At 40.4% G+C, this 21994-nt stretch overlaps 1 protein-coding gene across 5 annotated transcripts; it reads left to right on the top strand.

Annotated features, from left to right (window-relative positions):
- Nucleotides 1-1447: 1447 nt before the first annotated feature.
- c2orf42.L (chromosome 2 open reading frame 42 L homeolog) lies at nt 1448-21914 on the top strand. 5 transcript variants are annotated; one of them, XM_018253390.2, is made up of 9 exons: nt 1460-1638; nt 5264-6111; nt 7987-8103; nt 8818-8910; nt 12711-12815; nt 13119-13226; nt 13324-13424; nt 15745-15904; nt 17576-21914. In XM_018253390.2, exons 2-9 carry the CDS (start codon nt 5277-5279, stop codon nt 17782-17784), a joined length of 1728 nt encoding a protein of 575 aa, XP_018108879.1. In that variant the 5' UTR covers nt 1460-1638; nt 5264-5276; the 3' UTR covers nt 17785-21914. The 5 variants fall into 5 exon arrangements, with proteins under 5 accessions (XP_018108880.1, XP_018108879.1, XP_041442882.1 ...); XM_041586947.1 differs by having other exon boundaries at nt 1481-1638; nt 5264-5586; XM_018253392.2 differs by having other exon boundaries at nt 1485-1638; nt 5264-5454.
- The last annotated feature ends 80 nt before the right edge of the window (nt 21915-21994 follow it).

Below are 21994 nucleotides of genomic sequence, written 5' to 3'. Positions count from 1 at the left end.
TTCGAATTTTTTTGGCTACTTCGACCACTGAATTGGCTACTTCGACCTTCGACTACGACTTTGAATCAAATGATTTGAACTAAAAATCGTTTGACTACGCGATAGTCGAAGTGCTGCCTCTTTAAAAAAAACTTTGACTACCTACTTCGCCACCTAAAACCTACCGAGCACCAATGTTAGTCTATGGGGACCTTCCCCATAAGCTTCCTAAGCAATTTGTGATCGAAGTAAAATCCTTCGAATCGTTCGATTCAAAGGATTTAATTGTTCCTTCGATCTAAGTAAATGCGGTAAATCCTTCGACTTCTATATTCTAAGTATTTTACTTTGAGGGTCGAATATCGAGGGTTAATTAACCATTCAACCCATAGTAAATGTGCCCCATAGGGTTGCCACCTGTGTGGTGTTTTACCCGCCTGGCCATTAAAAATGATGGCTGATCCCAATGTTATTAATAGGGAAAAAAAGATAAATATATAGGAAGGCTGGTATTATTTTCCAGAAAAGGTGGCAAACCTACTACCCACACAGCATTTGTCAACTGGCAGTAGGGTTACCACCTGACTGGTAAAAATTATGGTTGATCCCAATGTTATTAATAAGGGAAAAAGTAGGGATGCACCGAATCCACTTTTTTGGATTCGGCCGAACCCTTTGCGAAAGATTCGGCCGAATAGCGAACCGAATCTGAACCCTAATTTGCATGGGATGGGAAGGGGAAAACAATTTTTTACTTCCTTGTTTTGTGACAAAAAGTTATTTGATTTCTCCACCCCTAATTTACATATGCAAATTAGGATTCGGTTCGGCCAGGCAGAAGGATTCGGCCAAATCCGAATCCTGCTCAAAAAGGCCGAATCCCGAATCCTGGATTCGGTGCATCCCTAGAAAAAAGATAATATATAGGATGGCCGGTATTTTTTTCCAGAGAAGGTGTCAACCCTACTACCCACACAGCATTTGTCAACTGGCAGTAGGGTTGCCACCTGGCCGGTATTTTACCGCCTAGCCGGTAAAATTGGGATGCCAATGGTATTAATAGGAAAAAAAGATAAATATATAGGAAGGCCCGTATTTTTTCCCAGAAAAGGTGGCAACCCTAACTGTCAGTAATACCCAGCTGCCCCCATTCTGAACGATAAACCCCTGCAACGATTTCACATAATGCTGGGAGCTGTAGCCAAACCAATAGCAATGAAGTTGGGCCTGTATTTCAGTCAGGCTGCTGCTGCCATTGTATCTACAAGTCTGGGAAACATTATTGATCTTGTATTAGAACAACACAGATTCTCCACAACAGGAGCAAGGTGATTATTATAGCACACCCTCCCCAGGGTATAATTCACCTTCCCCAGGCAGAGCTTCATTTATTTATCAAAACAATGTTAATGGAACAACCCCGAATGCTGTTCTTATTTAGATGAAATAACACGCGAGCAGTCTTTTTGTTTGGCGTAAAGATAGCAGAGAACTACATGTCCCATCATGCATTAGTGACGTCGAAGCTCATGTGACCGCGGCCGCTCAATCCCTCTGTCCGTTACAGAGCCCCTCTCGTTTGTAAGGAGCTCTAGTGAGGGGTCTGAGGCAAGGGCCCGTACGCGGTCTCAGGGGCCCCGGGTGAGCTACCAGCACAAGGTAAGGTTAAAAGGAGGAGCCCCGCGTTCGATGCAATAAGCTGTGTGCGAGAGGGAAGCGCGTGCATCGGTTTATACCGTTGCATTGCAACCGTCGGCGATCGCTGCAAAGCACAGGAAGTGACGTCAGAGCTGTTAGTCGCGGGTTGCAGCGAGGGTCAATGAAAACGGGACAGTATGTGGCGCGTTGTAGGCAGCGTAGCCCCAGAAGGAAGTGCGCGAACCCACCCAGAAGGCATGGGATGTAGTATAAAGAGCAGAGGCGAGCAACCTCCAGTCTCAGTCCCAGCTGTTACAGGACCACAACCCCCAGCGTCAACCTGTCAGGGAAACCTGCTGGGACTTGTAGTTTTGTAAGGCCTGTCAATGTATGTAACGGTTGTACGTCACTGGCACAGAACTGCCGGAAGTCCCGCTACTCCCCGGCACAATTCACCTTCTTGTCTTGTACATTGCGCCTCTGTGCAACAATGACAGCTGCACCTGTGTGATGGGCAGAGCTTGTATCAGCTGGACATGGCGGCTCAATCATTCTTCTGACAACTCTTCATATTCGGAGAAGAGCAGCTGACAAATCTTGTAACAGAAGGACTGTCATGGCTCCTGCCTATTTTTGCAAGAAATAAATACAAAACCGAGTGTGGAAAAAAAACTGCCACCAATATCATTTTATTTATATAACACCAGCATTTTCCACGGATTATACATCACATATTCACAGGGTTGCCACCTTTTCTGGAAAAAAATACCGGCCTTCCTATATATTTATCTTTACTCCCTATTAAAGGGCACGTAAAGGCAAAAAAATAAACCCATTTTTACTTTTTTTTAATGAAAAAGAAACCTATCTCCAATATACTTTAATTAAAAAATGTGTACCGTTTTTATAAGAAACCTGACTGTATGCAGGGAAATTCTCCCTTCATTTACTGCTGTGGATAGGAATTGTCAGACGGTCCCTAACTGCTGAGCAGGGAAACAATCATACTTATGAACAGCAGGGGGAGCCCCCGCCTTACTTCCCAGCCATGCAGAACTCAAGCAGCTTTGTTTATGACGATCCCTAAGCAGCCCAGACCACACTGAGCATGTGCACAGTCTTAGTCTTGCAAAGATGTTTAACAAAGTTACAAGATGGTGACCCCCTGTAGCCAACTTTGAAAGCATAAATTATTTGTTTGATTAGGCTTGTGGTGCAGTAAGTTCATGTTTATATTTAGTATACAAAATACAGCATTTCTAGCCTTATTCTCTTTTAGACTTTACATGTACTTTAATAACATTGGAATCAGTCATAATTTTTACCAGCTAGGTGGCAACCCTACATATTCAGTCATGTGCTGCTCAGAACAAAGTCAACCTGCACCCAACCGTAATGCACAAAATGTTGCCATCAGGGTCGGACTGGCCCAGCGGGACACCGGGAAAGAACCCGGTTGCCCCCCGGCCCTCATGGGCCCCCGCTGAGCCAGACCCACTCTCCGGATCTCCTGGGCCTGAAAAAAAAAATTATTTGCAAAGCAGCGCTGTGTGGCTCTGTGCACGCATGTGCGCCTTCTTGTGCGCATGTGCGCCTTCTTGTGCGCATGTTCGCCATCGAGTATGGAGGCCAGGGGGCACGGAGGGGGGCCCTGGATAGCGGTCCCGGTGGGCCCCCCAGTGGGACCCTGGTTGCCACTGTAGGACCTGCACCCAAGTTAACCAGCTAAGCAGGTTCTGGTTGAAATTTGGGTGACAGGGTTGAGTTTGGGTCAGACTGGGGAAGTACAACCTGCCTCTGCTCCAAAATCCCCTGTCTTTGAACCAGAAGCACACACAGAAGTAGTGTACAGAAAGAGAGAAGGTACTGGTCGGGTGTGGGTCCTACAATGACAATATTTTGTGAGTAAGGGTAGAACTCCACAGGCAATTATACCGTCTGTTCCGATGCGATGAGACTAATCACAGGCGTCACGTCGGATGCGCCGAATCTAAGGTACGCAATACAAAAGTCGCACATAGAAGCTGATTGCATCAGACACAACTGTCGGATGAAGACGCAACATGCAGCATTCGCATCCGACAGTTGTGTCATGCCGGATGCAATCAGCTTGTACGTGTGAGTTTTGTATTGCTTACCTTAGATTCGGCGCATCTGACATGACGCCTGCAATGAATCTCATCGCGTCGGAACGGAAGGTATCGCAGGTAAAATTGCCCGTGGAGTTCTACCCTTAGAGTCGGGTGCAGTTTGAGTTTTTCCTGATCCACATGTCACTAATACTCACATCTTCCTGCTCTGTACGCTACTTCTGTCACATCTCTAGTTACAAGACAGTGTCTTTTGAAGGAGTGTGCTTTCCCAGTATGCCCCACACCCAACCCAAACTGCCAGTGGCCCCTGCCCCAGTGGAGTTTACCAATTCTAATTTCCCTGTAATGGACACACACATTAGGGTCCATTTCTGCTGGAGCTAAATAACCCGCCTGTATGTTTTTGGAGTGTGGGAAGAAACCTAAACAGATTTGCTGATGGTGTCAAATTTATATGAGATAGCTTTGTTGTGTTGTGGAATTGTTGTAACCACTGCACAGCAATTTGCTGAGAAATACCATGAAATTGTAAATGTTTAAATTAACTTTTAGTATGGCTTAGAGAGAGCTATTCGGAGACAATTTGCAATTGGTTTTAATTTTGAAAAATGTCTTGTTTTTGAGTTATTTAGCTTTTTATTCAACAGCTCTCCAGTTTGCGGTTTCAACAATCTGGTGGCAAGGGTCTAAATTACACTAGCAACCATGCACTGATTTTAATAAGAGACTAGAATAAGAATAGGAGAGGGCCTCACCCCCATTTGGAAGATGGAGAGAGTCAAAAGAAGGGGGCAAATAATTCAAAAACTATAAAAAAAAAATGAAGGCCAATGGAAAAGTTGCCTACAATTAGCTATTCTATAACATACTAAAACTTAACTTAAAGATGAACCACCCCCATAGTAAGTAAACATGCAAAATTGGTCAAAAAAAAAAAAAAAAAGAAGATGAACCACCCCTTTCAGAAGAGGTAAAGGTTAAACACCGACTAAGCATTGAAAATAATGGTAACTGGTCTCATTCTTCCGGTACCTTTTAAAAAAACACAGATACATTTCTGAGTGATAATCAAATCACCAAATACATTATATTTTTAATTAAACTAGTAGTTTTCAGAGTTATTTTTCATCATACGCTGAATACAAGAGCCCAAAGTGTGCACTGTTCCCAGAGAAATTGGAATAGTGATTTCAGAAGGGACCCCCCAACTTTCAAAAAAGGATAACAATGCAAATCAGTGACGTGAAACTAATAGCCCTCAAACTCTTGTTCAGTTTTACCCCCAGCCTCTTCCAATACCTAAAGGCTGACAAACTCTTGTTCAGTTTCAGCCCTAGTCTCTTCCAATACTCAAAGGCTGACAGAGGGCTGCCATTGGTTGGAATCCGGTTATCATTTAAAAAGATATAAAACCATAAATACACAATGTGAATTTCCAGTTTATACTGATCAATTATGATCATGAGATGAGCGTCTGTTGCCAGAGCTATTCTGAATGTGAGTTTTGCTTACAGAATATCTAATATTGCCTTGACCATTTTCTACCTCTGCAGGGTTTAAAGAAGAATGGAACCCAGTTCAGCTAAGCCAAAAGTTCCAGAATTCCTTGCCAACTTAGGAAAAGCCACCCTGCGAGGAATTAGAAAATGCCCGCGCTGTGGTACATACAACGGCACCCGAGGCCTGAGCTGCAAGAACAAGAGCTGTGGCGTGGTGTTCCGCTTTGGGAATCGCAAACAACCCAGTAAGGCTGCAGTCAAGCTTCATACCGGGTCCGATGTGCAGATATTCTCTGTCAGGCAGAGGGACAGGGGACATGACCACAGATGTTTGGTGGTCTTGGGTCTCTCAGAGACCACTATCCAGACTGAAGAAGGTACAGTTATAACCCAGATAAGCTCAGGTCGCTGCCTAGCCCCATCTTGTCTCAAGGCTGCAGCACGCGGGGTTGTAGAAAACCACTGCCAGCATATCAAGTTGGCTATGGACTGCCAGAGTGAGGCTGAGCCTTTGCCACTAAAAAACTCACTTCTAAATGCCATGCTGATCCCGCCAGAGACCAAACAAAGCATTTGGCAGTTAGCTAATGAGTCGCCAGGGCCATTAGTCCAGAGGATTACCAAGTCTATCCTTGTGGTGCGATGCAAAACTAGCCAGCAGCACAGCCTGGGCTTCCTTCATGTTTCTTTCACTCAGAAGCCCAGTTTGCAGTCTGAGCCTGGGCATGTCTTCGTTTGCTCCTGCCAGCCCCCGAAAGCGGCTAAAACACAACCTGCAAAACCTGAGGCTGAGGAAAAATGCATCCACTACTATGCTTGCCTGGGGGCCTTCGCCAGCGATGAAGCTCTAGCCAGTGAATTTACAGAGTTTTTCTGCTTCCTGTCCAGCGATAAGTCTCTGGGTATGGCGGGAGGGATGTACTAGTGCACATCATTACACAAAGGGAAACTGTGCCAACAATAATGAGGGATCCATATGTCTTTAAAGAGCATGTCTTTAGGCAGGAGTAAGAAGTGCCATATATTTATTTTTTTTGTTTGAGTTTTGTAGGTGGGTTGTGCTTTGTACATTCAGAATGAACACTTTTATCTCTCTTGAACACGGTGCTGGTTGTCCCTTATGAGGGCCCAGAGCAGTGGAACACGATACGCCTATTGATCTCATTAATTTGTAAAAGTGGGGTTGACCATTTCTTGGTCTAGGAAAGGGGGGTGGGCTTCAGTCCTTGAAATATATAACACTGCATTTCTAGGTTGAGCTAAAGCCCTATGTACATTGTTATGGTTTAGATACAATTGCCCTCATCACACACACCCCCTCTTGTATCTTTTGTTCTTGGTGCTGTGACTATTTACTTGTCTCATTAGCACACTTTGTGAATGTCCTGCACCTGTGACCAACAATTTCTTATTTAAGTGTCATGAAATCAGTGAAATATTAGAAGGAACAAATTTTGTCAGAAAACTTATTTTACTATCATTTATATTTGTTCATGTTCCATTTTTGCATCAGCTTCTTGAAAGCAAGATACTCATAAAATCCAGTTTATTTCCCAGAATAGACCTCTTTTGTGTACATTGATTCTTCTTGTGTTACTTACGCAGAGTATCAGCTGTATTTAGTTGTTGAGTTTTTATTTTAGGATGTCGCCTTACTGTAGAGCCAGTAAAAAACGCTGAAATCTATGGTTTATACAGATGCGTGCCTTCATACCCGTAGAGATCTTAAATCTGCTTGGTGTCTTATGGGCCTGTGTATACATTAAAGGACCAGTAACATCAAAAAAATCAAAAAATTCATTAGTGTAAATATAAAAAAAAATACCAAGACAAATGAAACTTTAAAATCGCAAATAACTTACTGAAACTCTGCTTGCGCTCCTCTTGAGAAAGTGGAACGATCTATCGTTTGGCACTCGATTTCTCCTCCCTGCCTCCCTTATAGGTGATAGCCAGAGAGGAGAAATCGAGCACCGCACGATGGATCGTCGCCGTGTCGCCTTTTCTGAAGAGGAGTGGAAGCGGAGCTTCGGTAAGTTATTTCTTAATAAAGGCTTTGCGATTTTAAAGTTTAATTTGTCTTGGTGTTTTTTTCTATGTATACTAACGAATTTTTTTTTTTATGTTACTGGTTCTTTAAGGGGTTTTTCTTACAAGAGACGTATACTGATTACCTTGTGACAAAAATGTAAAGCAGCCAGACAATGTTGCAGAGCTCAATGGAAAAAAATCCCCACTTTTGACACAGGCTTCCAGACTTCCAAAACTTTTTTTTTTATTTTACACCGACATACAGAGCAAATTACAGTCTGACTCAGCTGGAACCATTTCACCGCTGTTTTAGGTTCCAGTGTAATTCATCCCCTCTCTCACCCTGTTTTATGCTGAAGTGATGGATTCTGGGGCCCGAAGTCCCTCTGTTTTCCAACATACTGCCCACACATCCCACAATCCATCACTCAGCAATCAAAGAGGTGAGATGCGAGCATAGTAAATAGATTCATGTATGTCTGTTTAAAAAAAAATATATATATATATAGAGAGAGAGATCTCTATTTATTTTTGCCCCTCTTGTACATAAGCCCAACTGCAATATTATTTGGGTCTATGGGAAAAGCTCATAGAATTAAAATATATTTAAATATCAAAGCATGTGTGTACCCCTAGCTATGCCTCTGGGTACCTATTCCCAGTGTGCATGGTCACAGGGAATGTTTCCAAAATGTTTTCCTGCTCTAATTCCTGTATTTCTCTTGCTCTGATTTGCACATGTGCAGTCCTTAAAGAGGAGACTGTTTTGGAGACAGACTGCAAGATGGAAACCGTGGTTCAGGTACAGGAGCAGCCAGCCACAGCATTCAAACCCAAAAAACGTCGAAAAGACGACACTCCTGGTAAAGATTGCTTTTATTTTCCAATCTCACTATGATGAGCAAGCGTGCATGAGAATTGGTCTTCATTATTTATTTATTTTATAGTTTTTTTTAATGATTTGCCTTTTTCTTCTGATTCTGTTCAGTTTTGAAATAGGGGTCACTGACCCCATCTAAAAACAAAATGCTTTGTAAAGCTTCAAAAGTATTGTTATTTCTGCTTTGTATTACTCTGTTTCTGTTCAGGGCCTCACCTATTCATATTTCAGTTTCTTATTCATATCCATGCATGGTTGCTAGGGTAATTTGGACCCTGGCAACCAGATTGCTGAAACTGCAAACTGGAGAGCTGCTGAATAATAAACGAAATACCCTTAAAACTTCAAATAATAAAAAATGAAAACCAATTGCAAATTCACTCAGAATATCACTCCCTAAATCATACTAAAAGTTAACCCAAAGATGGACAACCCCTTTATGGGGTCCAAATTATAGAAAGATTCCCTTATCCAGAAAACCCCTGGACCCAAGCATTCTGTTTATATTTCTAAAGGGCCTGGCTGTCCCTTTTCCACATGTATCTCTGGGAAATGCAAAACAGGCAGGATGAGTTCACATAGAAAGCGACAGCCTCATGCTCACAATATGGTATATCATACAGACTTGTTTAGCAGTTGGCAACTTTGTGTCTTATTTGTTTGTAATCATAACTTGGCTCTTTCTTCTGTGTTTAAGGTGCCAACGCATCTGTTCAAGAATCATCTCTCACTCCCCTGAGAAAATCCTCCCCAAAAAAACACGGAGCCATTCCAACTATTAAGAGGCCAGGTAAAAACTGAACCCCAAAAACATACTTTTAGATTTGCGTACATTTAGTCAGGTCATGTGTCAGTTGTGTGTCAGTGCCTTTAGCATTTTCTTGTTGGATCGAAAATTACTTTGAATGGCACTTTTTTATATGGTGTTGTTCACCTTTAAATTAACTATTAGTATGATGTAGAGAGGGATATTCTGAGACCATTTGGTTTAAATTTTTTATTATTTGTGGTTTTTGAGTTATTTAGCTTTTTATTCAGCAGCTCTCCAGTTTGCAATTTCAACAGTCTGGTTGTTAGGACCCAAATTACCCTAGTAACCATGCACTGATTTGAATAAGAGATTGGAATAAAATAGGAGAAGACCTGAATAGAAAGATGATTAATAGCAGGGGCGTAACTATAGAGGAAGCAGACCCTGCGGCTGCAGGGGGCCCAGGAGGTATAGGGGCCCCATGAGGCCCTAATTCATATACAATTTCAATAAATATTGGAGAAACAAGTCAACCTCTAAACATTTTGGGGGCCTGAAAAATAATTTGCTGTGGGGCCCAGTAATATCTAGTTACGCCACTGATTAATAGAATTAAAGGGGTTGTTCACCTTCCAAACACTTTTTTCAATTCAGTTTTTTTTTAGATTGTTCCCCAGAAATAAAGACTTTTTTCAATTACTTTCCATTATTTTTTTTTATTTTTTTTTTTACTGGTTTTCCAAAATCTTCAAGTTTAAAGTTGAATGTTTGTGTCTGGTGTTTAAGTCTGGCAGCTCAGTAATTCAGGCGCAGACTCTAAACGCTTACAATTTTGCAACATTTAGTGGATACATTTCTCAGCAGAATCTCTGGAGTATTAGCAAATATTGTATCAATTCTAACAGCTGCCTGTAATGAAACCCAGCGATTCTGCTCAGCAGGGACAAAGATAAAAAATGTATCAACTAATTGTATCAATTTAGAACAGTTTAGAGGGTCGGCGACCCCCCTCCCAGAGCTGCTTTAGAAGGTGAAAAATTACACTTTACACTTCAATATTAGAAAAACGGTCACACATAGAAAATAGTCATTTGAAAAAGTCATTATTTCTGGTGATCTATCTGAAAACAACTAGTTGTTTGAAGGCGAACCACCCCTTTAAGCAATAACAAAAAAATGTTTAACCTCATGTATTTGTTTCTTGAATGGCATCAGTGCCCCCCATTTGAAAGCTGGAGTGAGTCAGAACTATAAAAAATAAATAATGAAAAGTTGCTTAGAATTGGTCATTCTATTACATACTAAATATTAACTTAAAAGTGAACCACCCCTTTAAATGACTGGCTGTTGATACTGTGTATGTGGTATGTATGTTATGTATTGCACAAGGGGTACAAAAATAATTATTTACAGTACCTGAAAATTCAGGAAATATATCCATTTATGCCTCTGTAACCTGCTGCTTTGAAGAACATAGGACAGCACATTTTTGGCTTTAAAATTTATGTTTTAAATCCTCCACTATTAAAATTTTTCAGTATACAGTCATGTTCTTGGGCCAAGAGTTCTTTTATTGGCGGATTCATAATAAATCAAATGAATACAGCGAAATCCTTCGAAGATCTTATTTATAAATCCCATTTAAATCTTAATATGCAGTGCTGTACATCGGTATTATTCATGCTTCTATGTGTTTGTGAATGCAGTGTTTCACATTTTGTATTGCAACTGGGATATTTCTTAAATGGTAAATAATTTACTATTGTTATGACTTAGTAGCAATGGTAAATCTGTTATTTTTCAGATTTGTTTTTTGTAAATCTTATTTATCCTTTATTCGCCCTGCATTTAATCAGCTGTTTGGTTGCAACATTTAGGGCAGAGACACACAATCAGATTAGGGGAGATTAGTGGCCCGGCAACAAATCTCCTCTTCTTCAGGGTAACTAATCTCCCCGAACTGCCTCTCCTGCCTTCCTGCCAGCTATTTTCACACTAGCACTTCGTTTTCCGAAGTCGCCCGAACATTCCTTGTGAGGCAACTTCGGAAAACGAAGTGCTCCGAGTGCCATCCCGCCAGCGATTTTCATTGAAGCCGGTGGGAAGGCAGTTCGGGGAGATTAGTCGCCCGAAGAAGAGGAGATTTGTCGCCGAGCAACTAATCTCCCCGAATCTGCGTTTCTCTGCCCTTACCTACCTTTATTGAAAGAGCCCAAAGGAAAAACATACAAAGTTGAGATCAGTACTGTGCAAAGAATATTGAAGTTGCGCTGTACCCTAAAATGTTTCTGCAAAGTTTTGCATAGTTAAAGGAACAGTAACACCAAAAAATAAAAGTGTTTTAACGGAATGACAATATAATATACTGTTGCCCTGCACTAGTAAAATGTGTGTATTTGCTTCAGAAACACAGCATATCTGTTATCTGCTGTGTATCCTGTGCCTTTTTCCTTTTTCAGCTTTCAATGACTGCCTCCGCAAAATATAGTTGTGTTTCTGAAGCAAGTAGATCAGTTTTACCAGTGCAGGGCAACAGTAAATTACATTTTTATTAATTTAAAACACTTTTGTCTCTATCTGGAGCAGAATTCCTTTTGGTCAGAGGATTGTTTCTGCTTATACTATGTTATATGCCCCATTACTGGCCCTGTTTGTAAAACCCTTGTAAAGGTTTTAGTGGAGGATATGGGATTTGATGAGTACGAGATAGGGTCTGTAGGTTTGAATTTGTATGTAAGTTGAAACATATACATTTACTTATTAAATGCAACAAGACAGTCTTAACATAGTATTTATTTTTACCTTTCTGTGCTTTGCAGTAGACAACACACACCAGAGGGGATTGGGGGCAGGTGGTTTATTAAAGGTAAATGGTAATAAAAGTCAAGCAAACCACAGTATGTTACGGTAATAGCCTCTGTATGTAAGTGTGAATTGTATGTTAGAGTCCTGCGCGGAACCAATATGTTAACCTGAACCAGACCCACAACCCGCATACTTACCCGCTTGGACCTGCTATCCGACCTGCAAGTAGCTTATCCGCAACCTGATCCGCGACCCACTGAGCATCAAGAAACAGGAAGTGCTATCAATGTAAACCGGAAGTGACATTGGAAGCAAAAAAAAGATAAAACCCGTTATTGAGAAGACCTGCGACCCACAAACCCGGGGAACTGCAGACCCGCATCTATACCCGCTTCCGAAACTTCTACCTGCAACCCACAGGGTTCCGCACGTTTTTGCTGGTAACACCTGGGTACCCGATCCGCTTCAGGACTCTATTGTATGTAAGTCGGGTGTATGTAACTCGAGGACTCCCTGTATTGTCTTGCATTCTAGTACAGGTATGGGACCTGTTATCCAGAATGCTCGGGACCTGGGGTTTTCCGGATAACGGATCTTTCCGTGATTTGGGTCTTCGTGCCTTAAATCAACTAGGAATTAATTTAAATATTAAATAAACCCAACAGGCTGGTTTTGCTTCCAATAAGGATTAATTATATCTTAGTTGGGATCAAGTACAAGCTACTGTTTTATTATTACAGAGAAAAAAGAAATCATTTTTAAAAATGTGGATTATTTGGATAAAATGGAGTCTATGGGAGACTGCCATTCTGGAGCTTTCTGGATATCGGGTTTCCGGATGAGGGATCCTGTACCTGTAGAATGAAAAATTAAGATTGAAACCAGATGAGTCAGCAACACTTTCATAGAAATTCGAGAAAACAAAGCATGTCCATATAAAGGTTAAAAAACGATGGACATTGGCCCCTTGAATGTATTTATACCTGGATTCTAAAGCTAGTTAGTAACATAGCAGCTGTTTCTCTTCTTTACAGGATGCAGCCCACTCATCGATGAGTCTCAGGTATCCTTGTCCTTCCAGGACTGGCTGGCCAGTGTGACAGAGAGAATTCACCAGACCATGCACTACCAGTTTGATGGTGAGCAGGACAGATATATATATATATATATATATATATATATATATATATATATATATATATATATATATATATATATATATATATATATATATATAATTAAATAAATATAAATATACCTTTGCCTTTATGTAACCCCAGTGCCCTGTTCTTTTGTGTCCTATTTCTATCCCTCGTTTTTTTTATTTTCTGTCCTTGTGTGTCCAAAACCCAAATACCACAATCTCTCCACCCTGACACCTTCTCTATTTCTCCAATAACACATTTTATGAGCCGCTTATACTTTTATGTCTTTATTCCTAGGTAAGCCAGAGCCACTGGTATTTCATATTCCACAGTCGTTCTTTGACACTCTTCAGCAGAGGATTTCTATGGGAAACACAAGGAAGAGGCTTCCAAATTACACCACAAGTAAAGCTCTTTATAAGACTACTAAGTGGAGACGAATGGCATGTTTTGGATTAAATTAGCGTTTGTGTTAATAACAGAACTGTCTGTGCGTTTTCAGCTTTCGTCAGAAAAGATGCCCTTCCGCTGGGAACCTTTGCCAAGTACACGTGGCACATAACCAATATCAATCATGTCAAACAGATATTTGATACAATACAAGTAAGTTGTTAAATGGGATATGTGTATCAGTTTCAAGAATAACTGTATAACCTAAACCGATTTTAGATTTGTTTACTATCTGAGGAGTACTTTAGGAGAATGCATAAATAACCATTGTATCAGCTTAATGCTTTAGTTTTAATCTTGATTACTATCATGATTTTTATGATGTAGATTTATTTTCTAAATGACACTGTTTACACTGCAAATAATTCACTCTACAATATAAACTTTCATTTCTGAACCAATAAGTGTATTTCTTTTAGTTGGAATATTGGTGTGTAGGCGCCATCTCAGGTAATTTTGCCTGATCATGTGCTTTCAGAAAGAGCCAGCACTTTAGGATGCAACTGCTTTGTGGCAGGCTGTTGTTTCTCCTACTCAATGTAACTGAATGTGTCTCAGTGGGACATGGGTTTTTACTATTGAGTGCTGTTCTTAGATCTACCAGGGAGCTGTTGTTAGGCTGCTGGGGAGAAAGGGAGGGGGGATATCACTCCAACTTGCAGTACAGCAGTAAAGAGTGACAAAAATTTATAGGAACACAAGTCACATGACTTGGGACACCTGGGAAACTGACAATATGTCTAGCCCCATGTCAGATTAAAAAGCTGTATAACTGCTATGGTTAGTTACACCATGTAATCAGCAAGTAGACTGATTGGGAGGCTACATTTTTTTTATTGGTCGTTTTTTAACCAATTCAGGCCTTTTTGTATATGTACCGTGCCAAATTCAGGATTATTACTAGGGTCACTTTGCCTTGCAACTAGGCAGCAGTTAAGGTTTCTAACTGAAGAGATGCAGAAAAAAATGAATAATTAAACACATTTGAAGGAAAAAAGATAGGCAACATATTATAGCATACCCTTATTTACACCATTAATTGGACTGTATTTGTTCTAATAAGAATATTAAGAAGTGAGTTTATGATTGTTGTATTATCTTGCGAATGTAATTGTGCCTGTGCTGCCATTGTCTCAGACTAGCTGCAATAAAATAGTGTCAGGATTCAGGGACAGATTTATTAAAGGGGATGTTCACCTTCAAACACCTAGTTATTTTCAGATCACCTGAAATAACGTCATTTTCTATGTGCAACCATTTTTCTTACATTCAAGTGTAAAGTGTCATGTTACACGTTTAAAGCAGCTCTGGGAGGGGGGTCGCCGACCCTGTAAACTGTTCTAAATTGATGCATTTAGTTGATATCTTTCTTATCTTTGTCCCTGCTGAGTTAAATCCCTGAGTTTCATTACAGTCATCTGTTAGAATTGATACAATAGTTACTAATACTCCAGAGATGCTGCTGAGAAATGTATCAACTAAATGTTGCAAAATTGTAACAGATCAGAATCTGCACCTGAATTACTGAGCTGCCAGACTCAAACACCAGAGACAGGGACATTCAACTTAGATTTAAAAAAAAATGGTAAAAAAGAAATAAAGGAAAGTATTTAAAAAAGTCTTTATTTCTGGAGAACAATCTGAAAACAACTGAACTGAAAAAAGTGTTTGTAAGGTGAACAACCCCATAAAAGGGTGGCATTGAAAATTCAAATTTTCGAAAAAATTTTATGGTCAAAACTGTCAAATTTGACTAGGGAATTATGCAAACTCAATTAGAATTTTTTAAATTAAAATTACATTTTCGAGATTATAATACTTTGGCCCTTTAAGAATTCAAATTTGACTATTCGCCACGTAAAACCTGCCCAATTCATATATAAGCAAAGAGGGATAGGATGGAGCAAACAATTCAGCAGATTTTACTGCAAAATATTTATTAGCACAACATGTTTCGGACCTTCAAGGATCCTTTTTCAAGACACTTGAAAAAGGATCCTTGGAGGTCAGAAACATGTTGTGCTAATAAATATTTTGCAGTAAAATCTGCTGAATTGTGTGCTCCATCCTATCCCTCTTTGCATATATTATATTGGTCGGACTGGTGTGGCCTAATCAGAAGAGAGAGCAGCAACAGATGGTGGATTTTCGTTAGAACAAACCTGCCTTGTTCATAATTCATATATAAGTCAATGGGAGATGTCCAATGACCAATTTGGAGATGTTTGTAGCCTTCCTGACATTTGAGTTTTTTTCTGAGAAAAAACTCATATTGAGTTTGGTTGAATTCGAATCGAGTTTTCGGATCGGTAAAATTTGTCAGAGTTTTAGTTAAATAACCTCCAGTCGAATCTCGAGTATATTCGAATTTAAGGGAGTTTAAAAAAATCAAATGAATTTGAAATCTGACCTTTGATTAATGTGCCGCTTAGTGTCATTCCCCTGCTCCATGCACTCTACTTTTTGTTATTAGGTGCCACTGGAGGTTACCCGAAGCTTTGTCCAGAACCGAGATGGAACATATGAGCTGTTCAAATGCCCCAAAGTGGAAGTGGAAAGCATTGCTGAGACATATGGCCGGATAGAGAAACAGCCAATCCGACCTTTGGAGCTGAAAACGTTCCTGAAAGTCGGTATGTCGTACAGGTGCAGTTCACTGGTGACCGTGACTAGTGACATTAATTTCTGCTGAATACAGATTCACTGACTCCACATCACCCTTGACTCTCCTATAGTTGGGATATCCCATATCTGTATTCAACATGAGTTCAGCATACCCATACATGCACAGATACCTTCATAAGATTTTAGACTTTATATGATTTCCAGGGCATGCGTGTCCAAGAAGTGATCAGCACAGACATCCTCGTACTATAAAGCACTGCGTATCTTGACATCGCTATATAAATAAATGATGATGATATATATTGGTTGATCAGGCACGATTTAATATTTTGTTTGGTCTGGCTTAAAGGAGAATTAAAGTTTAACTACAGAACTAGCTATAAATGTTGTACATTATGTTTTGAGCTTCTATATCAGCCCAAGGCAACCACAGCCCTTTAGCAGTAAAGATCTGTGTCTCCAAAGATGCCCCAGTAGCTCCCCATCTTCTTTTCTGCTGATTCACTGCACATGCTCTGTGCTGCTGTCACTTACTGAGCTTAGGGACCCACTCACAATATACAGTACACATAGAATAGAAATGTCACAATATAAGGCTGATTAGTAATTAATACAGATAATTACTACCTGGTAGCACAGAAACCAGTGCATCTAGCATCTGAATTTAATAATCAGCCTTGTAGCACCAGCTTATATTACAGACCAACCTCATTTTCTGCTTTATAATTTGTAATGACCCCTAAGCTTAGCTTCTCAACAGCTGCTCAGAGCCCAAGTGTCACAGAGACTTTCCAAGTCTGAAGTCCTGGATCATTGCTGCTACTGAGAAACTGAAACTTTAGGCTGCAATAAGTTCAGTATATAAAATATGACATTTATACCCATATTCATTTTTAAGGTTTGGTTCTCCTTTAAACAAGTGACAGTCAATAATATAAATATATATGTAATCAATCTGGCACTAATGATAACACAGTAGTGCCAAAGAATGATGTTTTTGGCTGATTCCCAACTGACTTCTTAACATGCACGTCCAGTCTTCCAAATGATCTTATTTTCCAAGACAGCAGACTTCAGGTTAATGATTCATCGATCTATATACAAAATGATCAGTCTTACAGTGATTCATTAGTGGTTCATAATGAAGGCAATAAACAGAAGAAGCAGAATACATTATCACACATGCCCCCCTTCATATGGCTCATGTTGAGCTCTGGTGTTTATTGCCCATTTTATGGCTAACATTGGAGCCACCGATGTATATAAGAAACGGATCCGCACACACGCTGATTGATGCAGTCGGGGAATATCCCCTTTTATTCAGACACCAAACATCATGTCGGGGAATATCCCCTTTTATTCAGCCACCAAACATCATGTTTGGTGGCTGAATAAAAGGGGATATTCCCCGACTGCATCAATCAGCGTGTGTGCGGATCCGTTTCTTATACACATCGGTTGCTAAGGGACCCAGCCGGGTCAACGGAAGGAACGCACCACCAATTGCAGGATTGGTGAACTACAGGTGTGCGGTAGGAGAATTACATTGTAAAATTGGAGCCAGACATATGAAAATGTGCATGGGGTCTTCACTCATTTTAGTATTATTCTACATTCCCATTGCCTAAAAATCGTTATTTACCTCTAGATCTTTTTACACTCTTATTCATTTTTTTTAGGTAATACTACCCCAGACCAGAAAGAGCCCACCCCTTTTACCATCGAATGGATTCCTGACATCCTGCCTGTGTCCAAGATAGGGGAGCTGCGCATTAAATTTGAGTATGGTCACCATCGGAATGGTCCCGCTACTGATTTCCACGAGCCACCACCCAGCCTGGAGCACACTCTGGAGATAACACCTCTCACCACTATTACATTCGACTGATCTCATTAACAAGCTCTGACCTGCTTTTCACATCCCATGCACTTTTATGTAGAGTTACCATTGGGTAACGTGTCATTGTACAAACAGGATCCTTTGAAAGGGGTAAATACCCAGCAGCACAATAATTCTGCCCATCACCCGCCAAGTACCCAGAGTATCATCTTTTTAACTTGGTGACCACACACCCAGCAGTGTTACTACTGTTCAGAGTTCTTGATTATTTCTCCCAGACAGTATGAAACAGTTACAAGGAAGAACTTGATAAGATAATCATTGAAACTATCTTTTTTTTTTTAACCTGACATTTCATTGATTGGGTGGGGAAATAAAACTGTAGAACGAACATTCACTTGAGCTGAGTGGAAGGCAATGTTTCTGCCCGATGTACTAATCTTTTGGTTGCTCTAAAAACCATGCAACGCTCTTCTATTATTAGCTGACTTGCTCTGCTCTTGGCTTAATGTGACTTTGAGCCCAGCACTGCTATCATGTGCTCTCAGTCTGTTTTGCTGAGTGCAAATATCCCTTTTCTTTCTCTGAGCTCTGGCAATGGCTGCTAGTATGTGTCTCATTCTCCTGTGGTGTTAAAGAAAGTCTTTGTGGTGGCACTTCTAATGCCAAGCTGCCAGTTTGGATTCCTGTAATTCTATAGAAAGGGAAAGTGAGCTCAGACTAGGCACTGAACCAATGGGAGAGCAGAAGTAAACTTCAAGTGAGTGGACATGAGGAACTTCATAGACGACTTCACCAGCGAACTTTCGAATCATGGAAAGAAGTTGCTTTACTGCTGCCATTCAGAGCACAAAGGCACAGGATCAGTTCTCTACTTTTTATTGGTGGTTTTTATTTTCACAGACACTGCCCTACATCTTCTCAGTTACTGTTTATGGTACTTTTGACTGCTTTTTTTTCTTAGAAAAAGAGCCTTTCAGCCCAGCTGCGAGTGATTGGATTCCTATGTCTGGGCCTCGAGCATTGGTGCTGAGACGGAGATGAGTTTAACCAATGAGAAAGGAGAAATTTATAATTAAAAAGCTGTAATGAAGGCTATAAGAAAAATATTCACTCTCTACAATGCAGTCTGTAGATATTCACTCTCTCCAATGGATTCTGTAGATATTCACTCTCTACAATGGATTCTGTAGATATTCACTCTCTCAAATGGATTCTGTAGCTATTCACTCTTTACAATGGATTCTGTAGATATTCACTCTCTACAGTCGATTCTGTAGATGTTCACTCTCTCAAATGGATTATGTAGATATTCACTCTCTACAATGGATTCTATCCTCCCACTGGCTCACTTGGTGTGGTCGATCCACTATTCCCAGAGTAGAGAATTACGTATGATAGTAAGAAGCTTGATAATGATTTGTGTGCTGTTTGCGGTTTTCACATTGTGCTTTCCTTCAGTTACAAGCCCTGTGATGAGCTGAATTCAGTCTTTGAGGATTTGTTAATTACTCCTGAGTAAAAGCCAGAAACATTGGTCTTGCCGGTGGTAATAATAACAGTTAATATGGGAATGATCTAGGTCTTGGTGCAGTTGGTCTGCATTGTGTATATAAAGGCTGCAGGTAATCGGCAACCTCCTATAGGTCACATAATGGAAACCCTCCTAACTACTAGTATCAAAATGACTGGTGTGCACCAAATGCATCAATAAAGCCTACCCCTTTCCTATGTAGCAAGAGCTGTTTCACAGGCAGCCATCAAATTGCACCCATACTTATAAAAAGTAAAGTTCTGATTCATTTGAATGTATGGAGAATTTATGAATGAGGCCGTACATTGTGCTGTAATGATTGTAGAGGCTTTGCTTGTAGCCAGTAATGTATCTCCTGATCTTGTACACAGTTCCGTGGACAAGGTTGAATTTGGAGCAGTATCACAGTTGACACACTCATATTGGGAGATATAAATGATAAGGCGACGGGTGCTGTAAATCTCTTTAATCCATATCCCCATCCATAGGACTGGGATTGTGATTCCGGATATTATTGTATTGCATCTGAGGCTGTATCCCAAGTAAGGAAGCGGATAGCTCTTATATATAGCTGGATGAATTCTTTCTGATTGGCACAGGATCCAGTTGGTAAATAATGCCATAGGCTTTTGCATGTATTTCAGTGATACAGAATCTCTCCTTAAAGGGAAGATGATCCTAAAAGGAATGTTTGGTATGGTACAGACAATGGCAATCCTAAAACAACTGCCTGCATTTATTTTTTTGTATTTTTTATGTTTATTTAAGACAATTTACATTTTAGTTGAGCTTCCCCACCGGTATATATATTGCATATTCATTTAAGAGAGGGGCTTCACATCTGTGTACATTTCCTTTAGCAGCTGGTTGTTACTGTATCTATTTGATGTCTAATTTCATGTAATATCGTTTCCAGCCGTCAATGAGAGTGACATGGTATCCATCTCGGGCCAAGCAGAGCTTGCGGAGGTTGCAGTGCAGTTTCGGGCTCCGGCTCATAGTAAGAACTTTGCACATGTAACACAGTCAAAAATCAGCGGGGAATCATTTAGCGGCAAAAGTTTTTACAAACAGGACCAAGATGCAAAGCTAGAGTGACAGTAGTTGGTCAGTATTATCATTCATTTCCACCAGTATTACACATGCTCCCGGCCTCACTAGACAGGGATAAGTTACCACCCACAGGGCAGAGTATCTTACTGATAGGAGAATTGCCATGAAGCACAGAGACCTACATTCACCCCATAAATACAACACTGTCAGCGTTCAGCAGGGCTTTATTTATGAGGGACAGGAACATAGGCCTTCCCTCTTCCTGAACAATATTCAAGGAGCAGTAGCGGTGGGCCCCTATACACATATGAATAATATGAATGACAGGTCATATTGCGCCTCACACTGGACTTTTTTATTTGGCATCAGGTGTAGAGCTTAGCCAGATCCTGGTTACTTTTGCACTCCATAGTGCACTACTGTATGGGGTTTAAGTAAATTAACATCAATGCTTCCACTTCCCCAGCAAGCACTAATTACTAATTGGAAATATAAAGCTAATAGTGTTACTGCAGTTCCCATTTGGTTCAGACTCTGTATTTCCATTTCTCCTCGGGTAGAAATTCACAATATCACAGTCTGTATGAGTCAGCGCTAGATAGCTAGGAGAAATAAGAATGCAGCATAAAAGGAATCTTAAGTGTAGTGGGTTGTTGGTAGTTGTAGTTCCACACTCTCCCAAAACCTCACTAGGGGGTGCTAGAATACTTCTTACATCCACCACGTGTTTTGCTTAAAGTTGGGTACTTACAAATGTTTAAGACTTTAAATTCATTCAGCAGAATAGTCAGGATGAGGTACTACGTGATTACTGCTGTCAGAAGATGTAGAGCGCAAATAAAAGTGTAAAACCTTTTAATACGTATATGTAAAAAAACAACTATTTCACTCATATTTGAGAAGTTTTAAAAAGGAACATCAAATCTCCACTTTCCCTGTAGAGTCCATGTTACTATGCAAGCTGGTGTATTGGTTTTGGCTCCAACCCGCATTGCTTCCACCCGCTATAACACTCCTGGGGCGCTTAGAGATGACGTCACACCTTTGCCTTACGCGTTTTGTTGCTTTGGCAAAGGTGGTGACGTCACAACTAACGGTGAGACATAGGGTATAAATATGACATCATGGGACTACGTTTCCACAGCCTACACTTTGCCACCAATCCTGAACAGCCTAGCTCTATAGAGAGAGAGAAGCATCAATCCACAATTCAGCATTATAGATCACAGATAAACAGAGATAGATATTGGATCACCAATGAGCTCCCTTCACTAAAAAGACCAAAAAAGTGATGTCACATGCTTGTAGGCCAACCATCAGATGCCACTTCTTACCTAAAGCTGCTTCTAAAACTTCTTCCTTCCTCCAGTGCTGTTGGATTCCACCTTATAATGGCATAGCCTAATGATTCCTTGTTGAAGTCCATTCATTTCAGTCTTTGCAGGTACATTTCACCTGTGTGTGTGTGTTTGTGTGGCTAGTGCTGCACTTCAGTGGAGCTGGATACTCTAATGGCCGCACATAATGAGGCCAATCGGTTTCCAACTTGTTTCTAATTGTCGTTGGTTAATAAAGGAAAACCATTTGTTGATATGATTTCACGTGTTTTAAATATAAATAGATATAACTGTTAAAAGAACAGTAGCACAGAGAGACCTTTTTAGCTATTTG

This window comes from Xenopus laevis, chromosome 3L (genome assembly GCF_017654675.1).
Source record: "Xenopus laevis strain J_2021 chromosome 3L, Xenopus_laevis_v10.1, whole genome shotgun sequence".
Classification (NCBI taxonomy): domain Eukaryota; kingdom Metazoa; phylum Chordata; class Amphibia; order Anura; family Pipidae; genus Xenopus; species Xenopus laevis.
Note: the sequence above shows the minus strand (reverse complement) of the source record. Positions and strands in the feature narration are given on the sequence as shown.